Source organism: Crocodylus porosus, unplaced genomic scaffold (genome assembly GCF_001723895.1).
Source record: "Crocodylus porosus isolate Cpor-Errol unplaced genomic scaffold, CroPor_comp1, whole genome shotgun sequence".
Taxonomy (NCBI): Eukaryota; Metazoa; Chordata; order Crocodylia; family Crocodylidae; genus Crocodylus; species Crocodylus porosus.
The window spans coordinates 9,535,536-9,562,208 of NW_017728913.1; the positions used below are offsets into that span (position 1 = coordinate 9,535,536).

The 26,673-nt window shown below is 42.1% G+C and overlaps 2 protein-coding genes across 10 annotated transcripts in view; one reads left to right on the plus strand and one right to left on the minus strand.

The window, feature by feature from the left end:
* LRBA (LPS responsive beige-like anchor protein) overlaps positions 1 to 26,673 on the minus strand; it is a 580,756-nt gene that overhangs the window by 212,658 nt on the left and 341,425 nt on the right. The window lies entirely within an intron of this gene.
* On the plus strand, positions 21,441 to 23,364 carry MAB21L2 (mab-21 like 2). The gene has a single exon (XM_019534473.1). It carries the CDS (start codon positions 21,770 to 21,772, stop codon positions 22,847 to 22,849), a length of 1,080 nt encoding a protein of 359 aa, XP_019390018.1. The 5' UTR covers positions 21,441 to 21,769; the 3' UTR covers positions 22,850 to 23,364.

Sequence of the window (26,673 nt, forward strand, 5' to 3'; positions counted from 1 at the left end):
TACTGTCACTGGTTCTTTACTCTAGCAAGCATTAGCATTCGCTGATAAATAAAGAGCTGTACAATGGAAGCAGATCTCCAAGTGTTAGAATACACATTTTGCAAAATGAAGTCACATTTTTATTTAGTAAGTTAAAATTCCAAACAGAGTAGAACAGTCATATGAAACATTTCCTCTCTGATGATCCCTCAAAAAACAACTAAAACAAAATGATAAATGTTTCACTATACCTTTGGGCTGCCATTGTAAAGTAAGTATCTGCTAACTACCCACTTAGCAATATCTGAAATTATAGTTTTTCCTCTATATTTAGAGTAAGACTCTGTTTTGCTTTTTGTTTTGTTTTGTTTTGATAATGGTTGACAAAAGTTAACTTAACGCACTGTACCATATGGAAAGAGGACACAGGTGGCAAAAAATACCTCCTTTTTCTTTAGGAAGGTAGGGCAAGATCTCTTCACCTCCTACAGTGGCACTGGACACCAAAAAAGTATAACTTTGTTCCCAACAGAAAACAACTCATCAAAACACATCTCAAGTACTGCTCTTCAGCATTTTTGGAACCCACTACCAAAAGGACCAAAGCTAAGAAATGCTCCTTGTATCACCATCCCCACAGGGATATTGTTGTTTTCTTTTCTGCTCTTCCACCAGTGGACATTTAGAGCAGAAAAAGAGAACAGGTGCTAACCTCTTTTAGAACACAGCAGTTAATACCTAGATGAAACTACCATGCATTAAATGTGAGGATAGACAGCTACAGAGGCACTATGCAAGCACTTCCTTCTTCACATTTACTTCACCATGTAGCACTGCTTTATCATAACTCTCTTTTTGGGGTGTTGGGAGGAGAATAAGCATGGTTTAAAGTGAGTGCCATTCACTACATGAACCTGCTAATCAGTCCCTCCCCTTAGGAAAGGAGAATTACAGGGGCAGTAGTTAATATTAGATACCTGAATATTACAAAAGAGTTCAATTTGCTGTCAACACATGTATTTATACAAAAGAAACCACCTGATTTACAGGAACACTGGCATAGTATACTCCAAGTATCAAATACTTGTAGCAGAGATTTCTATCTAGAGAAAAAGTAAACTTTAGCTGACACTATAGACTGTATTAGAGAGATTATATCCAGTAGTAAACTGTATTAGAGAGCTACCTAGACAAAACAAACAGCCTCATCAAGGCACATTCTTAACATGCAAACCCCAAATTTTAAAATAACTTTATCATATGATAAATAGCATTGTTACTGCCCTTGTTATTATCACCACTGTTATTATATCTAAAAATGTTCAGTATCCAAATGTCCAGGAGCTAGGAACCATCAGTACTTCTTAAAAATAAATAAATAAATGCTATATTGTAGAAATGTTTGCCTGTATATACACAACACTTCACAAACAAAACAGAACTAATCCTGTGATTCTCGAGAATTCAGGTATTTATAGTCAAACATTTCAATTACCTTCTCATTTAATTCCACCCTTACTGTCAGCTCCACCAAATAAACCCTGGTTGTTAGGAACTGGTGATATAAAGTGACACTTGACAAGCTTTTGGGGCTACAGAGAAGGGAAAAGGAAGAGAACCTTTTATTATTACAGTCAATTATTTAAGTTACATAAGCACAAGAAACTGCAAAGAACAAATATTTACTGGAATACAAGTATATCCAATGGTTAATATTTCCATAGCTGTAGATACTTTCAGGGCCTTCACAATCAAATCACTTACTGCTCTCATAATGCACTTCTGCTACTACCACAGCGATCCTCAACCAAGGTGCTGCAGCCCCTGGGATACCCCAAGATCTTTCCAAGGTTGCCATGTTGCCCAACCCCTGGCACCAGAAAATAAGCCATTACTCCTCCTCACTCCCAGCACCATGCATCCCATAGACAAGCAGCGCCTGTAACTGTTCCCCACCCTCCTGGTAGCTCCTGCACTAGTCACTGTGTTCTCAGGACCATGCTGTGCATGCATGTACTTTTCAGCCCAACTTGCCCCTGTCCCTCCCACCTCCTCCCATGTCCCCAGGACCAACAGAAGGCATCACAGGTACACATGGGTCTGCCTACTAGCATTCAAGTCCGTGAATAAATAAGGCTTGCCTGAAAGGGTACCTCTACACCACAGGAGTTGGGTAGGGGAAGATGGTGGAAAAACCAGGACAGAGAGATGGGAGCCTACCCCCCACAACCTCACCTGGCCCAAGCTAGATTCTAGCTCAGTGGTTCTCAGCCAGAGTGGCCCTAAATTCCAAGAAACTATGAAAGAGTGCCTTGAGACTTAAAAGGTTGAGAACAATTGTATCCCTAATAATACTCTTGTTTCTTTAAGTGGAACTTGGCACCACTGACTGACAAAACATACACTGTGTCTTTTTAATTTGGCATCATATGACACAAATTAAGAACCACATATGGGAGTGCAGAGTGCAAGGAAAACCTTTAGCAGATCCCGAGTCATCCTCAATTCCTTGATTTTATATTACTTTCTAGTATTTTAAGCACTACTAAGGGGAAGTGCAAATCTGAAGGGTACATATATTACATTAACTATATTTTCCTTAGCTGCCTACAGTGTTCCTGGCAAAGAGACACTACAAACAAGCAATGCTTGTCCAATCAGCATAATAACAACAACAATAATATAGGGAAGTAGAATGTTTTTTAAATGGGTATACCTGCTACTGAAGTGAACCATACAAATGCCAGTGTCTGGGCATCCCCTAGAAACACTTGGAAGCCTTTTCCTAAAAGGCATAGGGAGGTGAAACCTGAATAGCTTTCTAGGTAGTGGAAAACTAGTCTTTGTGCACAGGTGAGGTCTTGCCCTCAGCTTTCTTTACTCATCCCACTACACTTATTATCAAATAAGGAAAGGCCATGAAGGTAGTTTGATGAATGCTTATGTTGTCATGTCTAGAATAAACTGAAAGCCCCTTAAGTGGATAGCTGTTCAATTAAAGATACATTAAAAACTGATCGTGAAGGCAAGATGGCCTCTCTCCGAGAAAATAAACACTTCTTTGGTGCCTAAAAAACAACTGCATGAGACTCAAAAAAAACTGCATGAAACTCAGGGACCAGAGTCTGCAATGAAGTTGTAAGTACTGACTCTATATTGAGTGAGATACCATTTTAAAACTCATTCTAAAGCCATAAAATGCATGTGAACTTGTATAATGTTCTAATATATGCACACAGTAATAACAAACTCAACATATACTTATTTTACAAATACATATTATAATACTGAAGAGAATTGCTTGAATTGTCACTAGAACACACCTCATTTAGTCTCAAAAGAAATGTACAGGAATAATTTCTTTACAAATACTTGTCAGATTAGGATAAATGTTCAAGATCCACCCTTGTATTTTTTACTCCGTCTACCTCCGTCTGCAGTAGGGTGTAAATTTTCTTTTAAATATATTGCACTGTAGTAAACACGGCTTGTGAATATAAGATTTACAGCACATTAATAAAACCATATAGGCTCACTGGCCTTAAATATATGAGGCACACAGTTTAAAGTTTTCATGACTACCTAGAAAAAAGATCTGCAGGTAGCAATGATTCATGTTGAAATCTATAAAATGTTTATACTTACCAACCAATTCATGCTTTATCAACTTCTAATTTTTTTTCTTCTAATACAAAAAAAATCCTGGAAAGGTAAAAATGACTTAGAGAAAGTTATATTTATTATATTCTCACTCTCCCACCACCCTAAAATAATTTGTTACAGTAATGTGTACTTGCAAGTAAAAAGGAAGCATAGGACTAAGGGTTCATGTCTTTCTTGGAAAAGAAGTGAACAAATATTAAAAAGGTGAAATTTACGCTGTACAAGAATCAAGAAAAAGAAGTAAGATTCAAAAACCTCAGTGCATTTAAGAGCAGTATTAAGCATGCTTTACAATCCTGGTTTTATAGCTGGAAACAGAGTGGAGCCTGAAAATATCTTGGCAGGTTCCCTGGAAAAATTAACAGCTTTGCCACAGTGACTGAAAACACAAGGGCTAAACTTAGGAGCTGGCAAGGAATCTTCTGAAAGGTCCTTTTCATGGGGATATGTCCATTAATCAAAACTGAAACCATTCATGAAAAGGTTGGTTTCAATGAATATTTTGATTAAATTTTAATTTCTTAAATTTTTTGCAATTGTCAAGGTAATTTTTTTGACAGTTTCAAAACAAAAAAGTGCATTTAGATTCAAAATACCTTTTAAAAAAAATTTTAGCTGGTTGCTTGGTTAGAGGATGTTAACGGCTATTGATTCCTGGTTTTTAACTCTTCTAATCCCATTCCAAGACATTTTAGTTATTTCATATTAAAAGACAAGCTTAAGCAAATAGGAAGTCAAAATTTTAAGGTTTTCATTGACCAAATTTAATTTTTTAGCTTATTTCAAGCAAATTTTCAAAATTTCAACTTATGTTACCATTTCTTCTGGGAAGAATTGAAATTTCAAAAATTCAAAGTTCAAGAAAATTAAATTCCTAACCAACTTTATTAAATTCTGTTTTGATTTGCACAGAGTAATATAATTGATCCATCTGAAATTTAGACAAGAACACAGTCCTTTGCTAAGGTCTCTCCGTACCACCAAAGCCATGCAAAAAGAATTTCAGTTAAGCCTTCCCTAACGGGTAGATGAAAACCCCTTGTGAATGAGGAAGGCCTCAGTAATCATAAAGACAAGGTAATCATACCTGTGCACCTTATGCAAAAGGGGTGACTGGAGGTATTAGAAAGATAAGGAAAGACAATGCATGCTTCCCGGATGACCTTTGCAGAAGTAATGGGCTCCAACACCTAATCTTGAAAGGTGAGTCATACCCATGCACTTGAGCTAGACCTTCCTAACCATTTTCAGCATGGGGTGTTGACATGAATTATTTTGTAATGAATGAGACAGAACTAAAAGGAATAAGCGATTTTCATCAGCCGATAGTTTATCTCCCAAAAAATGCAGATGTAAACCATGTAAAAGAATGTTTTGGGCCAGATTTACAGAACCAATGAGGAGGACAAAGAGAGGACAGGATCTCTCGGTTCAAATCCCTCCTTTGCCCGAAGGCACTTGAACCTCCCAAGAGTGCCCTAACCACATTGCTCTATGGTATTCTGGGGCTCTTTGTCCACTTGTCCCTGATGACAGTGGTTGAATTTGCATAAACCACTTATCTATGCAATGAACTAGAAAGAAATAATAAAAACAGCTTTATGGAGGTTGAAAGATGCAGGCCCCCTGTCACTGTATTGTCCTGGCATGTTGCATAGGATTCCCAAGTCCCCCCCTGAGGCACCCAGCCATAGGATCTCTTGGGCCTACACCACCTACAGGAACAGGAGTAGAAACAGGAGAAGGGACCAGGGACAACAGGTTAAACCCCTGGGGGCTGCATGTGGCCAACAGGCCACCAGTTGAACAGCCCTGAGGCTAAGGGTTTCCATACCACCTATTGTATAATAAATGTTGATGAGAAAGGCGTCTAACAAGGTCACTAATCCTTTGCTAAGAAGTGAGCCAGATAAGACAAAAGAAATTGTCAGCAGGAAAGCAATACTCTGATCAACGAGCCAGTTCTCACACTGGTGCGCTGCTACAAAGTGTAACTGTGGCAAACAAGATCTTATTTAGAAAAATGCTCTTTCAAACAAGTTCCCAAGAAAATATTTCCTCTCAATGTGAGGGACTTTATATACTTGATCAGAATAAATCCAACTAATTAACAAAGGAAATTGTGTTGCTTCTTAGGAGAGCAAGAGGAGTATCAAACAAGAATAAAAACTTGCTCATAATCCAATGAAACTGGAAAGACCCCCAAGGATACTGAGACCACTCAAAACATAAGTAATTTATAAACCTGTGATTCAACAGATGTCTTGTTTAGATAAAGAAATATAAGAACAAAACCAGTCTCTGAGTTATGCCATCCTGTATTTCCAAATTGTAAGATGCCCTCACAACCCTACAGTACAAAGTACTAAGTATATAATTGTATAATTCATTTTTAAAAACCTGCTGCATTTTCAAATTGCAAAGTTGGGAAAATAAAGAAAATAGATGTAAGCCACCTTTATATAAATACAAGGTGAAACAACAGAATAGTTTCTAACACTGACATAGTTGATGTATATTACATATTTATATAATGTATATAGTTTAATAGTTGACATATGTGTCACTGTACAGAAACAGCTTCCAACATCATGACATAAAAAATAAAGCCCAATGTTCAAATACTCCTTAAACTTTCTTATATATTGCCTAAAATGTACAGATCTACAGAATACCCAGTTAGCCCATCAGTATTTTGACATATTATGATTGTTAAGCATCACAAATGTGTCCAGCTCTCTACAGGGAAGAAAATTAATGTAATCTAGGTCCCTAGACATTAGAATCTAAAAAAAAAAAAAAAAAAAAAATCAGAAATGTGGTAGGGGCACATTAGGAAAAGAAGAAAAAAGTATTCTTAGAGAAAGCACAGTTCCACTCTAAAGAGGCACTCTTCTTTGGTGTATTAGAAAATGCCCCTTAAAATGAAATTCATATTTTAGAACGTTACCACAAATTTTGCTAATAAAAGAGTTAGGCAAAAGCTGAGCGCTTCCAAAAAAAGTTATTGCCTTCATTTTAATATGCATATGTAAAAACAGAAATCAGGTATCAGTGGGTGTAAAGAGGACTGCAGCCACTCCCTTTTCAAGTTCCTAGATCCGCCTATGACAACGCCCTATCTGTTTGTACAGAAGTTAGCAAAGTAAGGCCTTGATCCTGACAAACCTTGATACTAAAAATAACTTAAAGAATAAGAATTCTGTAGTTTTGTGGGTTTCTCTACTAAGTTTTCTAAATTGACTTTATTAATTTAACCCAGATGTCCTAAGGGGCTTGGATTAACTACAGAGATTTTTCTTTTGTTTACTCTTTGAAATCACTCCTGTACCAAGCAGTATTGTATAGCCTGTTTAGCATCAATGGGCTACAAATATAGTAGTTAGCCTGTGATTTATTCACTATAATAAAAAACAAGTTCAAAGATACTGGGGCGGGGGGGAGAAATTTTACATTTTTAAGAGGAAACAATGAAGCAGTAATCAAAATAGTATTTTACAGAATAAAGAATTTTAGGTAAAGCATTGGTGTATGTATCTGACCATTACACAACTTTCAATCAGGAGTATAACTAAAGAAAAAATAAATATATAGTGGCTAGGTACAGACATTAAAAAAGCCTGACGTGGAATTGATCTAAATTAGACAGTTTTCTATAAGTGGCGTAGTTAAATTGGTAGCAAACAGAACACACATTCACCTTTTGGCTGGGGGGGATGCAAACCTTAAACCAGGTTCTACAATTTTTAAACCAGTCAATGTGTGCTGAGCTACTGTTCTGTTACAAGTATAGACCCGTTTACACTAGTAATAGTGTAATGTCTCTACCTAGCCAATGAGTTCCCCTTCAGGACGTACTCATCCACAATTGGCTGTTTATTCCAGAGCAGTGTAACCACTTCAGCTTTGTTTGAAGGATCATAATAGGCTAGAGTTGCAGCATTTCCTAAATACAAAAGCGCTTGTGTCCTAAATGTAAACGGCATTTCAATGTACAGAACACTTTGTCAAAGGCTACGTTCAACCGTGATCAGTTTCCAGTACTATTATTTGTAATATGCTATTTATTTGTAATTAAGCGTTAATTATTTTTAAATTACTGTTTCTCTTTCATTCTCACAAAACTTTCTGCAAAATACTGCAAACATTTGGCTCCAACACTGCAAACAAATGCAAAACAACAAAGTTGCTCATATATAAGAATAAGCAGGAGCTGGGCCTAAATGACTTACTGCAAAGAAATACTTTAGGAAACAGATTTCCTGTACTGTCATCTCAGCATAGTTTCAACCCAATATGCATTTCACCTTTAGCATTCCACTGTAGCATTCATTTCCATGCCTAAGTATTAATTTAATAGAAAAGTACTAATGCTGGCTGTTTCTCATATAAAAAGGCCATGCAATGTGCAGTTTTTAAATACATTCCATTCTAAAATATTCCTATGCTATCCTGTCAAAATCACTGTAATTCCCACCTTACTCAACAGCACTTGCAGACATCTAAATTATCTAATGTAATCCTCCTTCTGTAAGAAATTGTCCTTCACATACTAATACTATAAAGCACCTGTCTTCCTTATACTTGCAAAATGTCAAGCTATTTCAAAACACAACCAAAAGGCAGCATAAGTATCAGATCACAAAGAAATGTATTAAAATATAAATTGCTGCAGTAAGTCTAACTATATACTATAGTTGATTGTTAATAAAGAGCTGTTGTTGTTGGAGGGGGAGCTGTGGGGGGGAAGGAGGTGTTTTAAAGGACAACATGAATTTTCATGACAGTTTAGCAGATTATGAGACAGACCATGAAGTATCTTGCAACAGACACATTTAACATTGGCACCTTTTACACAGATTATATAAAACTGAATAAGAAATGAAGCCTTCTAGACCCATTTAAAAAAAAAAAACAATTTTCTAAAACATTATTTGGGAAGAACCACTGTTTGCAAGCAGCTTGAAAATAACCTGACAAAATCTGATGTTACAAGGAAAGAATACACTTCCTGTTGTAATGTTGAATCTGGAACACCATCAATGTTTTGTTCAGCTTGCATAAGTCACAACTGATTGGACACAGTCCCTGTGGGCATGCCATTTCATCCAGACTGGACGGTTCATTAGTCATAATTACTATAACTGTACAGCAGAGACTGCAGTTTTATCTCATCATACATCTTTGATAAAGCTGCTTCTATTTCTGCTTCATCAGCATGTGAAGTTACATTATTGGAGCTTTTATTTTCCAATCTGTGATTAACACAGGATGCACTTCTTATAAAATGTATACAAAAATCTAAGATAACACACAAAACTGAAGCCATGACATGACCACCATTTGAACTTTAAGTCAGAATCATGCAGCACAAATGGCCACAGAACAATCAAAGGTTCTGAAAATATCACACTGCTAAGAAAATTTTAACAAAGAAAAAGCATTAACAGTAGGCATGGCTTTTTAATATGAACTGTGACGTATATTTGTAAAAATGCATGATATTTAAACATCTGATATGGATTTTAGAGGCAACTAGGACAAATCCTTGCTCCTAAGAGTTTCAAATAAAAAAACCCATAAAAATCTCTTCTATTACTATAAAATATAAAGTATATAATATAAAAGAACTCATGTGAAAACTGCAAGCCCAAGCATTAATTGCACAGGTTGCAAATCAGACACTTAGAGAAATCAAACAATAAATTGGGCTGTATTTCCTATTAAAGAATATTTTGCCAAACCACATTTTAAATGTACAACGCTGAAGGAAAGGTGACATACTTAGGGTTTTGTTGTTGTGCTGGTAGCTGTTCCCGGTTTTTACATCTTATTGTGTGACAGTAGGAAGCAAAAAGGCCAGTGGCACAATTTGAGTGCACAATGTGTATTCACGATAGGCCACATAAACAGTCATAATCGACAGTTACATGCAGGCACTGAGGCTGCAAAAATCCCAGAATAATTAGTGTTGTCTGAATGCAATGACATCTGTTTTCTCATGGTCCTCTAGACTTGTCAGACCAATAAGATGTATATGAAAAATATGACAAGCATTGCAAATGCCCTTCTGAAAGGTCTCACTTTGGGAAAAGCTAGAGAAATGACACATGCCACCTCTTTTTTGCCAATATATTTAACAGCCAAAGACTCAAGATTTGAAAAGGTCTTTTCAATCATTCTGCATTTGACTATGAAGGGTTTATTCAGAACATGGAACAACATTTGGAAAAAAAATATTGCAGCAGGTTTACCTCATGGGTTTTGTTGTTGTTGTTGTTTTAAATAAACAAGCTTCATTTACATAAGAGAAATAAAATACGAATTTTTAATGCTTTTTACTTCTGATTAGCGTACTTATAAGCCTCGTCGGTATCTCCATTTTAATTAAAGCAGCAGACTAGTGAGCACATAATATGTACATCCTTTTTTTTTCCCTTCAAAACACCTTTAAACAACAGAACAAGAACAGCTTTAAAAACAGGTTAATGTGGTATTAAGAAAGATTTGTAACTTTGTTATCAAAGACATAGTTAATTTGTTTTGAGAGCTTTTGTTGTAGGATATACAACCTTTTTGCTTACTGGTGCCTATCCCTCAGTTCTCTCTCTGGATGTGGTAGTATGTTTGAGCATGCGTTTTCTCCAAGAAAGACATTAGTCATCATTAACAGAAGCACTGACACCAAATCTAAGTGCCTCTCTACAATGACCAAGTGGCAATCATCTTTCTCTTAAACTGTCACTGCTGATTAGGGTTTTCTTTCATGAAAATTTAATTTGTCGCCTTTCTGCAGCATCTTTTTACATTTCTGCAATAACACAGCATGCCAGCAAGACACTGCAAACGCCACAAAAGATGCTGTACCTGTTTATAACAAAAGATCAAAAGACTCAGACTGATCAGCTGTACTTTTCATCTAGTTTAACAGAAAAAAAACACAGATACAGTGAATGGCTAGATGCTGACAGAAGGGAAAATTCACATGAAATACTTGAGTCAGGTCTCAAACAACCTGTACATCTTCTGCTTAACTGAAGAGTTTTCTCTACCGCAAAATGGCAAACAGGAATCATCTGCCAAAGTCTGTTTTTATAGAAAGCTACTTTATTTCAAATCTATCCATCATTTTATTAGCTTCAAATATGCACCTATTCAAATCTGTAGCATTTACTCCCTTGTTTAAAAGTAATTTGATAATTTTCTGATATTTTTCAGCTTAATTTCTTATATTCTGACTTCGTTTTTTTGTACTAAAAGCCAGACATTGGGGGGGGGGGGGGAAATTTAGGTGCTGCTAGAAAATGAAAATGTTTCAGTCATATATGATACTCAGCAGCTATTCATTATCCACAATCTTGGATTCCTGCTCTGTGCAACACTGCAAATATTGTTAAACAAGACCCCATAGCAATGAGTTATTTTAAGTTTTTCAAAACATTTACTCTTCTGTTTTATTTCAATTTGTTTAAATATTTTTTTTAATTATAAGCACATACCACTTTGTTAACATCTGTGTACAGCATAAAACCCTGCTGAATTCCAACTTCAGAAAGCGTGCAGGATAATTTATTTTCTCCACAAAAATCAACTTTATTAGAGAATTACTGAGTACAATATAAATGAAAACATTATGTTTCATCTATCTGATTTTTGCCTAAAATTATATTTAAAAAAGAGAAAAACAAAAAAAACTATGCCAGGTTTAGGTTCAGCACCTTTCAGAACATATTTTAGCAACCTTAGGTATAAACCTAAAATTCACTTTTACCTCTCTTAAATTCAAAAACCACAACCAGCAAAATTCAAATAATTAAAACTTGTTCTGCTTGTTTCTGGACTATACTTCACTAATAGACCAAAATCACATTGTTAGTCAGAGCATAAACGGCTGCATTGCCAGCAGTTTGGATTTACAAGCAAGTATACGTATCTTTAAATAGCCTCCACATATGAAATTTCAGAAGAGGAAACTAGGAATTAAAAGTGGATTGTGAATGGCAGTCTATGATTGTTGTACTGCTGTGGCAGTATACCTTGATTAAATGCAGAGCAATGCTAAAGTAAAAACAAAACCATACCATGGTAACCTAACCTAGCTCTCCATGCAGCAGTGCCTGTTCATGTAGAAACTGACCATTTAAGCTATTCTTCTTGATTTCCAGAACAACTCTGATATTCTCTAAAGCACAAAATAACGAATACTCTGTTTTGATAGCCATAAAAATGTATAAATTTGCCACCAGTTTCCTTCTGAACATTCTCCAGAGAGCTTAGCCTAACAAGCCATGGGCGCAGATGTTGAGATCCTTTTCCAGCATCCACATCAAGTTCAAGTGCAGAAGTTTAGCTCTTTGACTCCCACCCCCGCGTCCAAGTCACTTGTCAGTAAAAGGTTGGGCGATTTATTGACCACCTCTGGATGCATACTGTCAGTGCTGAAGGAAATATGAGGGAGAGTTGTCGCTACTGTTCTGGAGCTCATTGATAATGACATACCTGCCTCTGTCACCCATTACCCATACTACAAACTACTTAGACCTAACTGAAAAATCAATAGTCTACTTGCACTGGTTCCTGTGGCTGCCTCCTTTGATTGTCAGCTCCTGTCTAGGGTCAGCACTTACATGAAAGGGGCTGTGACTGCCTGATGCTTTCAGGACAACCTAACGATATGAAACTAGCCAACAGAACAGTAAATTCTGTCTCCCTGCCCTCCTCATCAATTAGGCTTTGACTAGGCTTGCCTGTACAAACCTGACCTTTTAAGTTTAGGTGAATATGGACTTAGCTGAACACACCATTGCCCTCAGCACTGAGCCAGGAAATCCACTGACAGGTTAAACAAAACAGAAGGTTGTAACTGTCATAATTTGCATTGCACTTTCACGCCAACAAGGGTGTTATCAGTGGGGGCAAGCCCTGGAACACACAACACAAGCACCCCTAAGTCACTCTCCTCATAAATTTTCAAATGAAGTGAGATAAAACATAAATTCACAAATAAACATGCATTTCAAGTCCCACTCTCTTTTGAGTTAGCATTTTGGAAACTCACAAAGTGCATATAAACAATTCTCTGAATATAGTCACACTGGTGCTCAAATGTCATTTGTGATGAATTTTATATATATATATATATATATGACAAGTGAAAGTTACCCAGCTATGCCTGTTAACGAACCCTTTGGGTCTTTTTTCTTAATTATATATGCATATACAAAACAAATATATTACATATCCATGCACGTACGTGTGTGCATGCACACACATACACATACACACACACTTAGAAGAATAGGTAGGCATATATAATTTAAAAATCCCTGGAGGGCTCTAACTGGCATGCCTGAATAATATTTACTCATATATCCTGTAGGCTGGAAGTCCATTAGTAGCATTTGAATACCAGTGTGACTACATACAAATGATAGATGTTACATTTCAATACATCCTCTCTTCTTGCAAGGATATTGACAAGCATGAAGCAAAGAAATAAATTATGCAATCTTAAAGCTGAATTATTTTCTATCAATTTAAATTGATGCAGTACCTTTAATAAACATTGTATGTAAATCAGAAAGCTGTTAGCACCTGAATGTCTGCTAAAACAACAGATCTAAAACAAATTAAAATATCTGTAAATATTTATGTTTAGTGCTGATTCCCCTATAACTGTATTTCAATTTTCACATAATGGTGCTATGTCCACACTAACCCCTCCATGCCATAGATGCTACCTATTTTTATATAAAGCCTGGTAAGCAACATAAAGGCCATATATGTGACATTCAGTATAATGTAAACTGAACAGTGGAACTTCTGTCCTGCCACAGAAGAACCAGTTCTGGGAACTACACGCTGCTATTATTTCAAGCTTTGAGAACTCTAATATTTGTTGATGCTCTCAGCTCAGTTTACATGGCTAACACCTTGTAGCGTAAAAACAGAACTATCACTGAAAATGTCTAAAGATCCATCCTAAAATTCCCATAATATTTTACCTATTGTTTCTAATCCCCATAATTCACTACACTCTTTCCCTTCCCCAATAAAACATCCAACATCATATATTGGAATGGCTGCCTAAGTAAATAAGTGTTAGCAATACTGCTGCCTATTTGGCTTTCAAAATTTAAGATCTTTCTGCTAACCATGAGATACTTTGGTAAGCTTTCTTCTGAACACCTTAATAGATGACAGTCTCTGCACTGTGGGTATTTCACATAAGCTTTTATCAGGTTAGTATATAATAAATGCAAAAGCAAGTGAATATGTAAACACCAAGGAAGCATATTTTACATTAAGTCTTGCACCTCCAAATAAAATTATTATTTTATTTTTCAGCCAATTACTCAAATACATATTAAACAAAAATAAAGAATGTACTGATCTTTGCAAAGAGTTTTTTTCAATGTACTTCCAAATAAACAATGCATTGGTTATGATGAATATGGCATTCCAAACAAACTACAGAGCAAACACTACTTAAAAACAGTAGACCTAATTGAGTCTAGATGGACCCCTTTACAGACCTAATGTGATGATTAACTATGCATCTGGTAGCATGTCAAGTCCTTTTTGTGTGCCTATCTGATAGTGAAGTGAAAGGGCATGGACAGTGTCCAGTCCCAGCAAGCAAATCATTTGGAAGCAGTCATAGCCATAGATCAAAGATTTTTCACTCTATCCAGAGTCGATTTAAACCCACCAACCCAGCCCTCTGCTGCAGACAAAACCAGTTAGAAGTAAGAAAGGCTCCTTAGGATCCAAAGATAATAAAGGAAGATAGAAGGGGAAAATGCAGAAAAGAAACAGACTGGCAGAACTTTGTTGTCTGTAGGCCAAGACAGCTGTTTTACATCCTGGTTTTACTTCAGATGAATAAAGAAAAGGAAAAATTTCCATCTCTTAGATCACCAAATATTATTTCAATTAGATTATGCAGATGCCTTCTATACATGATTTGAGTCAATATAGTTCCCCACTGCCAACTGTAAGAAATGGCAAACATAAGCTGTTGCTAATTCATAAAAAGATTAAAAAGAGTGTGATCACAACTTTATCACACACCAGTCCTTTGAAACAAAATGTGGATTTGAAAAGAAAGAGCTCCAACTTAATGGCCTTCTTAGAAGTGGTGCAAAACAAAGTGCAGTAATATACTCACTTCATGTCAACATCATACCTCCAGTAGGTAGGGGAGTCAATACTTTGAAATAAACTAAGCAAAAACTAAAGCAGGTCTTGCTTTCTAAGATTTGAACTACACCATGTGTGAATAGAAGGATTGCTTTTAATTACTAGACTGTTCAAATCTACAGCTCACAAAGGTGGAGAACCTTTAAACAGAGCTGTACATCTTCTGCTATTTCTCCAAGGTCAGATCAACAACATATTAACAAAAAACACTGTCAAACAGTGAGAACTGATACATCCTAAGTATATAACATTAATGTAAACTGATGTTCTTGAAAGGAATCAGGCCCCTAAAATCTGTCAGTTGATAACTGTATTATGGAAAGTTATTTCAAAACCTTCCTTCTTCATGTCAGACTACCATTTCAGTCTACAGAGCAGTTAGCATAAAAAATATGCTTTTCCACCATGTTAAATAACCCAACATTTTCTAACTATGAAATAGACACACATAAATGAGAACTTTTTGGCTAAAAGGAATCTGGAAATTGAAATTGACAAATAGTTGAGCTTTAGATTCAGAATTCTAGGTTGATTCACAAGTAAAGAATGTTGCATCTCAGCCAGCTACACGAAGGTTTTGATCTTGGAAATAAATCAATGTCCAACCATAAACCAAGCTGGGCTACTGTCTGTGGGTGTACATATGCACAATCCTGCACACATCCAAGATAATGGATGCATCATACACCCGTTGATAATGAAAAAAGCTACACTCGCCTTGAAATGTTATTCATTTTTTCCCTGCTTCACTTTACTTCAAAAAAAAAGAGAATCCTCTTACTAGTTTCACATGGAATTATGTAAAAAGGGTTCACTTCCATGCAATGGCACATTTAAGAACTGTGCACCCAAGTATTTCTACAACCCGCATTTTGCAAGCCAATCTTTTTTGCAACTAAAAGTATTCACACTCTGGTTCAAGCTGACCAAAATCTGATGCAAGTTGAACAATCATGCTTCTATAAGTGGACAGTATTATTATAATTAATCAGTTATTTTAAACAAAATCCAGCCAAAATACTAAATACAGTTAATCAAATCTGATCAAAATACCACGTCCCCTAACAAACTAATCTAAAGAAAATAAAAATGGTCCATACGATGTTCTAAGAATAAAATGTTATAAAAGCATTAGAAATGTTATTCTGTAGCATATTTGTCTGATGTCTGGAAGTCAAACTTTTGCTTTTTCCGGAAAGCCAGCAAAACTAAGATTTAAAACTATAAGCTGTAGTAGCCAAAATAATCTTGCGGCTAAAAAAAGTCATCATTGCAACTTATGAGAAAAATATAAACTACCTTTAGCAACAGGTTTAGACAGTTAAAGTACGTAGAAGTTTTTGCAAACTGTGCAAAGTAAATATTTGGGATATGATTAGGTTAAAGGAACACAGAGATATACAAGCATCCCATTTACCTATGCATTTTTAAATTCAACAGCAAAGGGCAAAAGCTTTGAAAAATTACTTTTGAAAAGTATTTGTAACTTCACGTGAAACTCGGAAAGACTTTGTGACCATGTACGTGCTATTTAACTAGCATATCATCCAACCTGTTTCAAAAATCAAGATTTATAAAACAGTTGTTACAGGTTGATCATAAATGGTATACATCTGTGGTAATTAAACAATTAGCAACTTTTTGTGCCACAAACTGCACTTCCAGTTAGTTTAGTAAAAACAGTCCTTATAAAAGATTAGCTAATAGGAACAATTCACAATTTTAAAGAGGAAATATATGCTGTATTCTCTAGAATGTAAACAGGATTAGAACTGTCAGACCCACAGAAGCCTTTACTGTACTGTAACCATTAGCTTAGCTTTGCTGTTGAGAAACGCAACATGCCCTACTGAATCATTTATTTTCAAATCCATACATTCCCTGCAGCAGTTCAAACTCCATCAGCGGTGCAGGAATGTATGAAAATGACAGGCAAAGGGCATTAGTTCTTTTCCCATACTGTTCTTCTATAAATGGAAGTGCAAGTTCTTCTACACAGCACTTTAGCTGAGGATGTGTGAAGACACATCTCTAGAAAAATACAAAAATATCAGAAAATGAAGTACTATAAGCAAATTCATTATTTTCCCCCTCCAGTTATATTTTTAAACAAAAGGATGGAAAGGAAACCCAGTACCAGTACCTAGAAAAAATAAAGCATATTACCATTCTGTTATCTACTAACATGCCAAATTGTTCTGTTACGGGAAGAATTCTCTGTGTGTATGCATGTAAATATATTTCACATGTTACCAGCAAAAAACACCCTGTGTGTGCACACTCCCTCTTCAAGGCACCTGTTTCAGCATCCAATATTTAAAAGAAAAACACCAGAAAGACTTTCATGGTTGCAAGTCAATCTTTTCTCTTAAAATTAAATGTTACATACGTTTTATATTATGTAAACTTTCCAATAAATTGTTTAGAAATAGAAATCCTTTTGAAATAAAAATAGAAATCCTTTTGAAATATGTAAAATCTGCTATTTTAATAAGTTGGCTAGCTCTGTGAGAACTAGCTCATTAAATCATAACCCAATAAAAAGTTGCATGGTTGACAGTTTTGCATTCTGCTTCCTCCTCTCCACTGTGATCTTTCCATTTTCTTTCCTTTTTTTTAAACATCAACTCAGAGTTGTAAATAATGCTCATCCTATTACACTATTAGCCAAATCCATTTAAGCCTACAGATTTTTTTTAGTGTTTGTTTTCCTCTGGATTGTCACCGTTATAAAAAAAAAAAGAAAAGAGAAAATGGTGTTAAAATGAAAGGTCCCCTTTCCCCATAAAAAATGATGCCAGCAAGGGTTGGATATGGCAGGCAGGGGGAAGGGGGGGGGGCAGGGCAGCTAAGAAAAGAGCAAACAACCTCCACGCACAGCCTCCTTTCCCACTATCTTTTTACAGAAGCTCTTGCTAGCAAAAACCACTATTGCTCCAGGCAGCGACATGCTGATGTTGGCACTGCCTAAACCAAACAAACACGATGTTTAACAGTCAAATAAAATGTCCCGCAGCCTCCCTAATGAATTTGTCAAGGACCATCAGATCACCCCCCTCCCCTGCCTCATTAACTCAAGTATGATGAGACGGATTATAACGAGAGAATACAGATCAATCGGTCTGAAGACTTCAAGTGGCTTTTAGCCCTGAGAGTTTCTCTCTCTCCCAGGCGCACACGCTCCGTCCCTTTAATAGAATACAGTATCTCCTGCTCCTGAAGGGGCTGCCACTTCGCTTTATACCCCCATCAAGGAGCTGCTGATGGACTTCTATACTAACATACATAAAAGCCGAGGTGACAAGGGCTCTTCAATTACAGGCTCCTCGGATACTGTTTCCCCCCACCCCCCTTCAATTATTCATCCCCGGGAATAGCAAATTCCGCCGCAGATGGAAGCAGCTCTTAAGACGAGGCGGCCGCAGCCGCCTGGCCCCGGCAGGGAAGGAAGGGCTTGCACGGGCATTATTTGCTGGAAGTGTTTAAGTTTATGGCTCAAATGATGTTTCTAATTAGCGCGGGGGCAATAAATTCCAGCCGGCTTTTGTTTAAGTGATTTATTAGTCGCCGCAGCTTGGAGCCCAGGACAGGGACACTAGGAGCGGATGGCTTCGAAATCGCAGGAGCCCAAGGAGGCTTTTAGCATCAGGCACCTTCTCAGCGCGGCTGGGGCTGCGGCTGGAGGGATCCTGGGCTGCTCTCTCCTCCAGCCCGGGGCCACCTGGTGGCTTTGGCAGGGCTGCGGGATCGGGGGCAGCGGAGGGCTGCGAGGAGCCGGGGTCCCGCAAGCCGAGCGGAATGGGAAGGGGCTCCCTGTGCCCCGCAGCTCCGGGGGTGAACGGGAGGGGAAGCGGGGGGGATGGCCGCCGAGCCCCAGGAAAAGGAAAGGTGCTGCGATCCGCGGCCGGATCTCCACCGATCCCTACGCACGGGCTCCGTCTGGAGCCGGGGTTTGCCCATAACCCGCGCTTGACACGGGAGAACCCGCGCGCACACGCACCACCCCCCGCAGCAGTATTTCCCCGCCCAGGTATCCCATCCGGAGCCCTGTCTGTTTTTGGTTTTTTTGGTCCAAGCTCAGCTCAGAAAAGAGCCTTATTTCCCTGAATGAGATCCAAGACAGGAGGATCGGATCGGATCGGATCGGATGGCTCCAGCAACTGGTGAGCTTCCCCCAACCCGGGGACCCGCGTGGGCCGGGGCTGGCGGCGAGCGCTGCGCAGCCGGATCCCGCTGCTGCGGCGCAACGAGGAGGAGCTGCCGGACCCCGCGAGAAGGGGCTGGTGCCAGGAGCAGAGCAGGGCGCTTCCCCTCTTCCCCCCAAAATGGGGGGTTTTATTTGCTGCTCGCGCGGCCTTACATTTTAAAACACACCAGGAAAAAGAGCCTGGCGAGATCTGATTTATTCCAGCTCGGTCGTCTACATGGAAACAAAGCCAGCCCACCACAACAAACAAACAAACGAACAAACAAACAAAAATACCGCGCCGCAAATCTCCCCGCCCCCCTCCCGCCTGAGAATGGGAAGCCCAGAAGAGGAGGTGTCATCGCAGCCTATCTGGCGAAAAAAATTAAAATAAAATCGTCAAACGGGGCAATGGATTTTAGGAAGAGATCCTCGAAAACACTGGGGGGAGGGCCTTTCTGAGACCAACAGGGTCCAATTCTTCACACTCATTGCTATTAAAACGCTCAAGGAAAGTAGGCTCGATTTGCAGGGGGGGTTATTCAGTAGTGATATTTGCAATTGCTGCATAATAAAAGAGTGAGATATTTATATTTATATATACATACATATATATACACACACGCACATATATATAGAAAATCTACGCATACACACACACACACACATACATACACACACGCATATACGTTTGCACATACACATAGATATACATGAACAACTCAGCAGCTCAATAGCGTCTGGTCCAGATTTGCACAGGACTGAGCCCTAGCTACAAAAGAAGGGTCCGGACCGACTAAAACCCCTGCAAGTTAGCTGGAGTAAGGTTTTGCTTCCCCGCCCGAGTGTAACGTGCAGGATTCTCCCGTAGCCCTGAACCGTGACAAATGCGCGTGACAGGGTTGCTTTATTTTAATCATCACCATCATCCTTGTTACCGGTATTAGTGGCTTTGCCGGGCTTATCTCCAGTGCTATCATGATGGTTGTTGTTTTCACCATCATTGTCGCTGTTCTCGCGGTTATTACTTAACAGCTTAATAACCAAAAAGCCTCTCGGCCTTTTGGCTCGGATCACGTGTCCTTCCTGTTATTTTAGCTACTTTTCCGCGCGGAGATTTTCGCTCTGGGTTCACTGGGGCTGCTCGTTTGCTCCTGGTGGCTCTCCCCGCCCCCCTCCCCCGACTGCAAGCCTCGCGCTGTGCCCAGCTCCGCACCACGCCGCGTGGGCACGGCCACAAACTTTGGCCGGGCGAAGGGCACGTTTCCCAGCCGAGCCAGTGCGGGGAAGGCGGTCCGGAGCGCGTGGCAAGCGCAGAGCCTGGTGTCCGGGCCGGCTGTGTTGCACCGCCAGGCTCGCTCGCCCTGCTCCCGCCCGGCCTGATTGCTGCTGGCCGGGAAGTAGCACGCGTCTCCCCCAGCAAGCCGGCAGCCCTGAGGCTTCTCCTCGCAGCCGGCGGGTGGAAAACAAACAAACAAAACCAAATCAAACCAACCCCCTAAAATAAAAGCAAACTCCACCCCCCTCCTCCCCCCGCGCCCCAATCCGGCCACCAAATCACAGGGACGGAGCTCATGCACTTCATGCACTTGCACCCTCGTCTTTTTGTTTGGTTTTGTTGTTTTGTTTTGTTTTCACCTCTCTCAAGGCCACAACTCTCCCCAGGATTGAATCCCTGGCGCGGACCGCATCCTTGTCCTCCGGCCGGCTGGCGATGGAGGAGGGACGGAGGGAGGGAGGAGGGAGGCTGCGGGTGTGTGTGCGCGCCCCACTCCAGCCCCGCCGCCAGCAGAGGCAGCAGCGGCGGCCGCCCAGCTAGGAGCGCGCCCGGCGCCGGCCGCCCGGATTGGCTGCCCCTCTGACAGCTCCGCCGCCGATTGTAGGACGGGAGCTCCGCCCCCGCGGCCGCCCGGGCCTGGGACCATTCATAAACTACCCGGCGGGCCGGCTCCCCCAGAGCCGCGCACACACGCACACCCGCGCGCGCGGGCAGCCGGGGCGCAGCGAGCCGCAGCCTCCGCGGGCACCTCCGGGGGCGGGGAAGGCTGGGGGGAGGATAAGCAAGCCGGGGGACAGCATCGGCACCCTCCTCCTCTTCCTCCTGCTGCTGCTGCCAACGTGCAAAAAATTTTTTAAAAATAAATAAAAGGCAAGAAGCGAGAGGCGCGGGCGGGGCCGCGACCCCCCAAAACCAGCCGCTCCGAGAACAACTCCAAGCCCGGGAATGAGCCATCGGAGCCCGAGGGCGGCCGCCTGCGCCTGACGCTAGAGACCGACACCGAGAGAGAGAGAGAGAGAGAGGAAAGGGGAGGGTGGAGGGGGGTGGAAGTCAGCGCCGCCCTGCCAGGCCGCGGAACCGGCCTGCTGCCCCGGACGAGTTTGGAGGCTTGCTCGGGAGCCTTCTGGGGCTCCATGACCTACTGACGCCGCCAGCGGTGCGTGGAGGCTGCACGGACCTTCCCCCGGCCCCGCGGGCACAAGCCGCCCAAACTTTGCAGGCGCGGGAGGAGGAGAGGGGGGCGCTGCCCCCGGCTCGGCGCTGCCTCCCCGCTTGCTCCCCGGCTCCGGGCGGGGAGAGGGGCCGGGCTGCGGCTGCGGGGCTTGGTGCTGGGAGCCGCCGGCTCTCCCCGGCGCTGGGGCCGCTGCCGTCGTGCGAAGGAAGCTGCAGCCCCCGCTAAAGCATTGGATCCCTCAACGTACTGCGAGAGCCCGGTGTACAGCCCGGACCTGTGCCCCAACATGATCGCCGCGCAGGCCAAGCTGGTGTACCAGCTCAACAAGTACTACACGGAGCGCTGCCAGGCGCGCAAGGCGGCCATCGCCAAGACCATCCGCGAGGTGTGCAAGGTGGTGTCCGACGTGCTCAAGGAGGTGGAGGTGCAGGAGCCGCGCTTCATCAGCTCGCTGAGCGAGATCGACGCCCGCTACGAGGGCCTGGAGGTCATCTCGCCCACGGAGTTCGAGGTGGTGCTCTACCTCAACCAGATGGGCGTCTTCAACTTCGTGGACGACGGGTCCCTGCCCGGCTGCGCCGTGCTCAAGCTGAGCGACGGCCGCAAGCGCAGCATGTCCCTCTGGGTGGAGTTCATCACGGCCTCGGGCTACCTGTCGGCGCGCAAGATCCGCTCCCGCTTCCAGACGCTGGTGGCCCAGGCCGTGGACAAGTGCAGCTACCGCGACGTGGTGAAGATGATCGCGGACACGAGCGAAGTCAAGCTCCGCATCCGCGAGCGCTACGTGGTGCAGATCACGCCCGCCTTCAAGTGCACCGGCATCTGGCCCCGCAGCGCGGCGCAGTGGCCCATGCCGCACATCCCCTGGCCCGGCCCCAACCGCGTGGCCGAGGTGAAGGCGGAGGGCTTCAACCTGCTCTCCAAGGAGTGCTACTCGCTGACGGGCAAGCAGAGCTCGGCCGAGAGCGACGCCTGGGTGCTGCAGTTCGGCGAGGCCGAGAACCGCCTGCTCATGGGCGGCTGCCGCAACAAGTGCCTCTCGGTGCTCAAGACCCTGCGGGACCGGCACCTGGAGCTGCCCGGCCAGCCGCTCAACAACTACCACATGAAGACGCTGCTGCTGTACGAGTGCGAGAAGCACCCGCGGGAGACCGACTGGGACGAGGCGTGCCTGGGCGATCGCCTCAACGGCATCCTGCTGCAGCTCATCTCCTGCCTGCAGTGCCGGCGCTGCCCCCACTACTTCCTGCCCAACCTCGACCTCTTTCAGGGCAAGCCCCACTCCGCCCTCGAGAGCGCGGCCAAACAGACCTGGCGGCTAGCCCGGGAGATCCTCACCAACCCCAAAAGCCTGGACAAGCTATAGGGCGGCCCGGCCCAGGACTTGTGTTGCACCGGGAGCGCCGGACACCCCCCCCCCCCGAGCCACCCGGCGCCGCTCGCCAGGCCAGAGCGCTACCGCCCTCCTTGCACGGAAGAGACTCTCCTCTGTCCTGCCCCTGCCAACTTTCTTTTCTTTTTCTTTTCTTTTTTTTTTTAATCTTTGGGAAAAAAAAAAAACCTCTCCCCCCCTAGAGAAGCACTCGGACTTTGCCACCTCCACACCGCCCCCCACGCAGGTACACTTTCCGATCCGTGTCTAGTCCTTCTTTTCTTACCTCTCTCTCGTTTGCCTGAATGTTTGTCACCAAGTGAAAAAAAATTATTTAACTCTATGTACAAATTTCACCTTAAAACGAACAACAACAAAAAAACAAACAAAGAAAAAGCAGCAAAAGTTTGACTGGTGTGAAATTGTATTTCGGGCCGAGGGCGGATGATGCGCCTCGAGCCTGACTTGTTGCAAATAGTAATAAAAAAAAAAATATTACTTCAACTTGACGTGGACGTTTGGGTGAATTCTTCCTAAATTCAGGCAAGTCGCTTTCCCCAGCCCCCTCCTCCCCCCGACTTTCCGGGAGAAAAGCATTCCTAAATCCTGATACTTTGCTTAAAAAGGAATCGGAGCCTTTCTTTAGCCTCTTCCGATTTGGTTTCTGTTCAAGCTGACGATGCCCTTCCTGCAAATAAGGCTTGCCACACGCCGGCTTTGGCTGCTTTGCTTTGCTTTTCCTGACTCGAAACTTCCTGGCCAAGTCTTTTAAAAAAAGATGTACCGTCGCCTTGCATCGCGCCGGGCTTTTGACAGCACCGGGACACGATGCTGGGGCGACATTTGCCCGGGTCTGTTTGGTTTCCACTTGATTTGGTAAAACCTCGGTAAAGTACCGCGATCCGTTTTTTTACTTTTATTTTTCCCCTTCTGTTTGCCCTCTTCAAGTGCACCGGTCTCGGCTGGATTGGGGAGGGCTCTTGAGCTGTACATTTGACTTTGAAATGACTAGATAGATAGATAGATAGATAGATCCATCTGCTTTGAATTATTAATAGACGTTAGTGCAAGGCTTCGATTTTAGCTTTTCCTTAGAAAAAGCAAAGGGAAAACTTTCTTTCTTTCCTTCCCTCCCTCCGGTTTTGAAGTACAGCAGTGAAACCTGGGGGGGGGGGGCGGCGGCACTGGAAAAGGGCAGTTTTCTCGCTCAAGAAACCAGTCATTCATAATCTGTTGAAGTTGATGAACGTTTTTCAACGAAAGCCCCTATTTTAGGCTCTTGTGTTCAGTTTTCCAAGGGAGCTTCAGGCGTCTCCAACTGCCCTAGACTAGAGGAGATGCCGCCGTCAAGGGCTTTAATTTTGCGCTTGATCGGCTCGAAATCTTTCTGAAGCTTGTTTGGAGCATTTCAGCGAACGAAATTTCCCCGGCCTTGCGGGGCAGAGGTAACATTGTAACTTCTTGCTCCCAAGAATTACTTCCGCTTCTTTGTAGAGGATCCGGAAAAGAAATGGCCATTAGACGTCGGGTTGGGAAGGCTCTTGAACCACGGAGCTCAAATTAAGGCGAAATCCCCCATCTGTAACACCGAAACTAGGACCCGCTCCGACAGCACGTCTCTGTGCCGGGACGGGGAAGGCGATCCCGGGGAAAGGCTGGGAAGGATCTTTGTGGAGATGTGATTTCTTTTATTAGTTGAGGGGGGGAGGGGGGACTTCTTTGCAAGCTTTCGTGCACGAGCACCCTTCTTCAGTGGGAGGCTCAGGGAAGGGCTCATTTTGCCTCTGCAACATCCCCGATCCTCCCTTTGCCTGAAGAGCTCTCCGCCAGCTGGAAGTTGGGGGACAGCCCTACAGTCCAGGTCCCCTCCAGCTCATTTCACTTCTGGGATAGGAGCAATTTCTGTGCAAGCCACCAAAGAGCCCCGGACCTGACTCACCTGACAGGACGGGTTTTAAATCGCAGCTTGTCGGACTACTGTTTCCTTGTAAAAACAGTCCCGGAGTAACCATATCAACTCTGATCTTATCAGCCCTGATGCTATCTCCAGCGCAGACCTGGCTTCCCAAACTTGTCACAATGTTTTCTTTGCGGCAGTTTAGATAAATATACAGGGAAGTTCACGGTATGAAGCAGAGGAAGGCTCATTAATTAAACAGGCCTTCCAAGCAAATGCCAGGATCGGGTTTGAAGGGAAGTGTTGGCCAGTCATGAGGATCAACCCATGATCACGCGCGGGGTTAATTCTCAGCAGAAAGCTGAATGGTAACTGCGACTCTTTAAAAAACAGGTTACACTGAATTTTCAGATCCAAGCGTCTTGGCTTTTTTTTAAACGCCTTCCCACCCCACCCCACCCTCCACTGAATGCACTAGACTAATGTAATATTGATCGCACTGACGGCCTCTCCCCTAGGACCCCGCATACCCTCCTCGCCACTCCCGAATTGCAACAGGGATGCGCTTAAAATGCTTGCTCGTCCTCATGAAAACAGCCCCAAATCAAACCAAAGGAGCTAGGAGGAAAGTAAAACAACGCCTCCAAGTCAAACCAGGTTGCAGGACTGGGCCAGCCTTCTCACTCCTGCACACAACTGTCCTAGCTGCCGAGAAAGGCAAATGGGGAATGGCGCAGCAGCCAAGTTTTCTGACATTTCGTTTTCACTTCTAGAGACCAAAGAGAGCAAACGCCTTTGGAGCTCAAAAACCGTTTTGGATCGACATTGCAACACACTAACGTACTCATCCTGACGACATGTTTTGCATGCAATAGCTGTACTTCTTTTTTACCCCTACAGAGATGATCTTAAAATGCACTGCTCACCAAAAGGAGGCAAAAGGTTTCAAAAGTTTCCCAGCCTCTTCACAATATTTTAAGCCCTTTCCAAAGCTACTTCAGTACAACGGAAACGTGCAGAAAAGTTAAGGTAATTTTACTGCATTCAGGCAAACTGATAGATCCACTTAGCTATTCACAATACAATTTAAAGTTATTTAAAAATAATTTTAGTCAAAATGTTGGACAGTTTTATTTTCAAAACATTGCCATCCCTATCCAACCCCAGCATCTCCGAGCCACTTTCCAATGCCATCTTTTAATAAAGACAAGAGCAATTTATTCAATGAGAACAAAGAGAAGAACTGCAGACACTTAACCCATAAGGTATCCCCCACTGAAAAGCATTCATGTAGTTCTGTGCAAAACTTTAATCTTTCAACCACTTCTCACCCCCCACCCCTCTCTCTTAAATAAACTAAAACAGTTTAACAATAAGCAGATATTGTAAAATCCAGAAACAATTTCCATGTTTAAAGTGGAATGGGAACACATTTATAGTGAGAAGTCCAAACATTTGTTACACATTGCGACCACTCAGATGTAGTCTTTATAGTACTAATTCTGCATTAAGTGAGCAAGTTTGTCTTGAAATGTGTATCTTGCTACAAGGTGGACCCCATTTAAAAGAAAAAAATGCTAATCTGTTACCGTTATCTCAGTGCAAATAAACTTTGCAGAAAATAACAAGTCTATTGAGAAATGCATTTTAAAGGGAGCTTCCGTAAAACAAATAATAGCGTGCACTGTAAAATCTGGTATAGAATAATGGAAAGCAGAAACTGTTAAATCGAGAAGGTAGAATCTAGGCTGCTATGTTATATTGGCTTTGCATAAAAAAATAAGAAAGGGGTTGAGCTACCAGGGCTGTTGAATTTTCTAGTATTCACACTGGTCTTGTGGTCTGAGATGTCTTTATTTAAGATGCCTCCCTGGAGCTTTATGCCCAGCAAGCTAATTAAAATTCAAGCAAGGTTGAACTG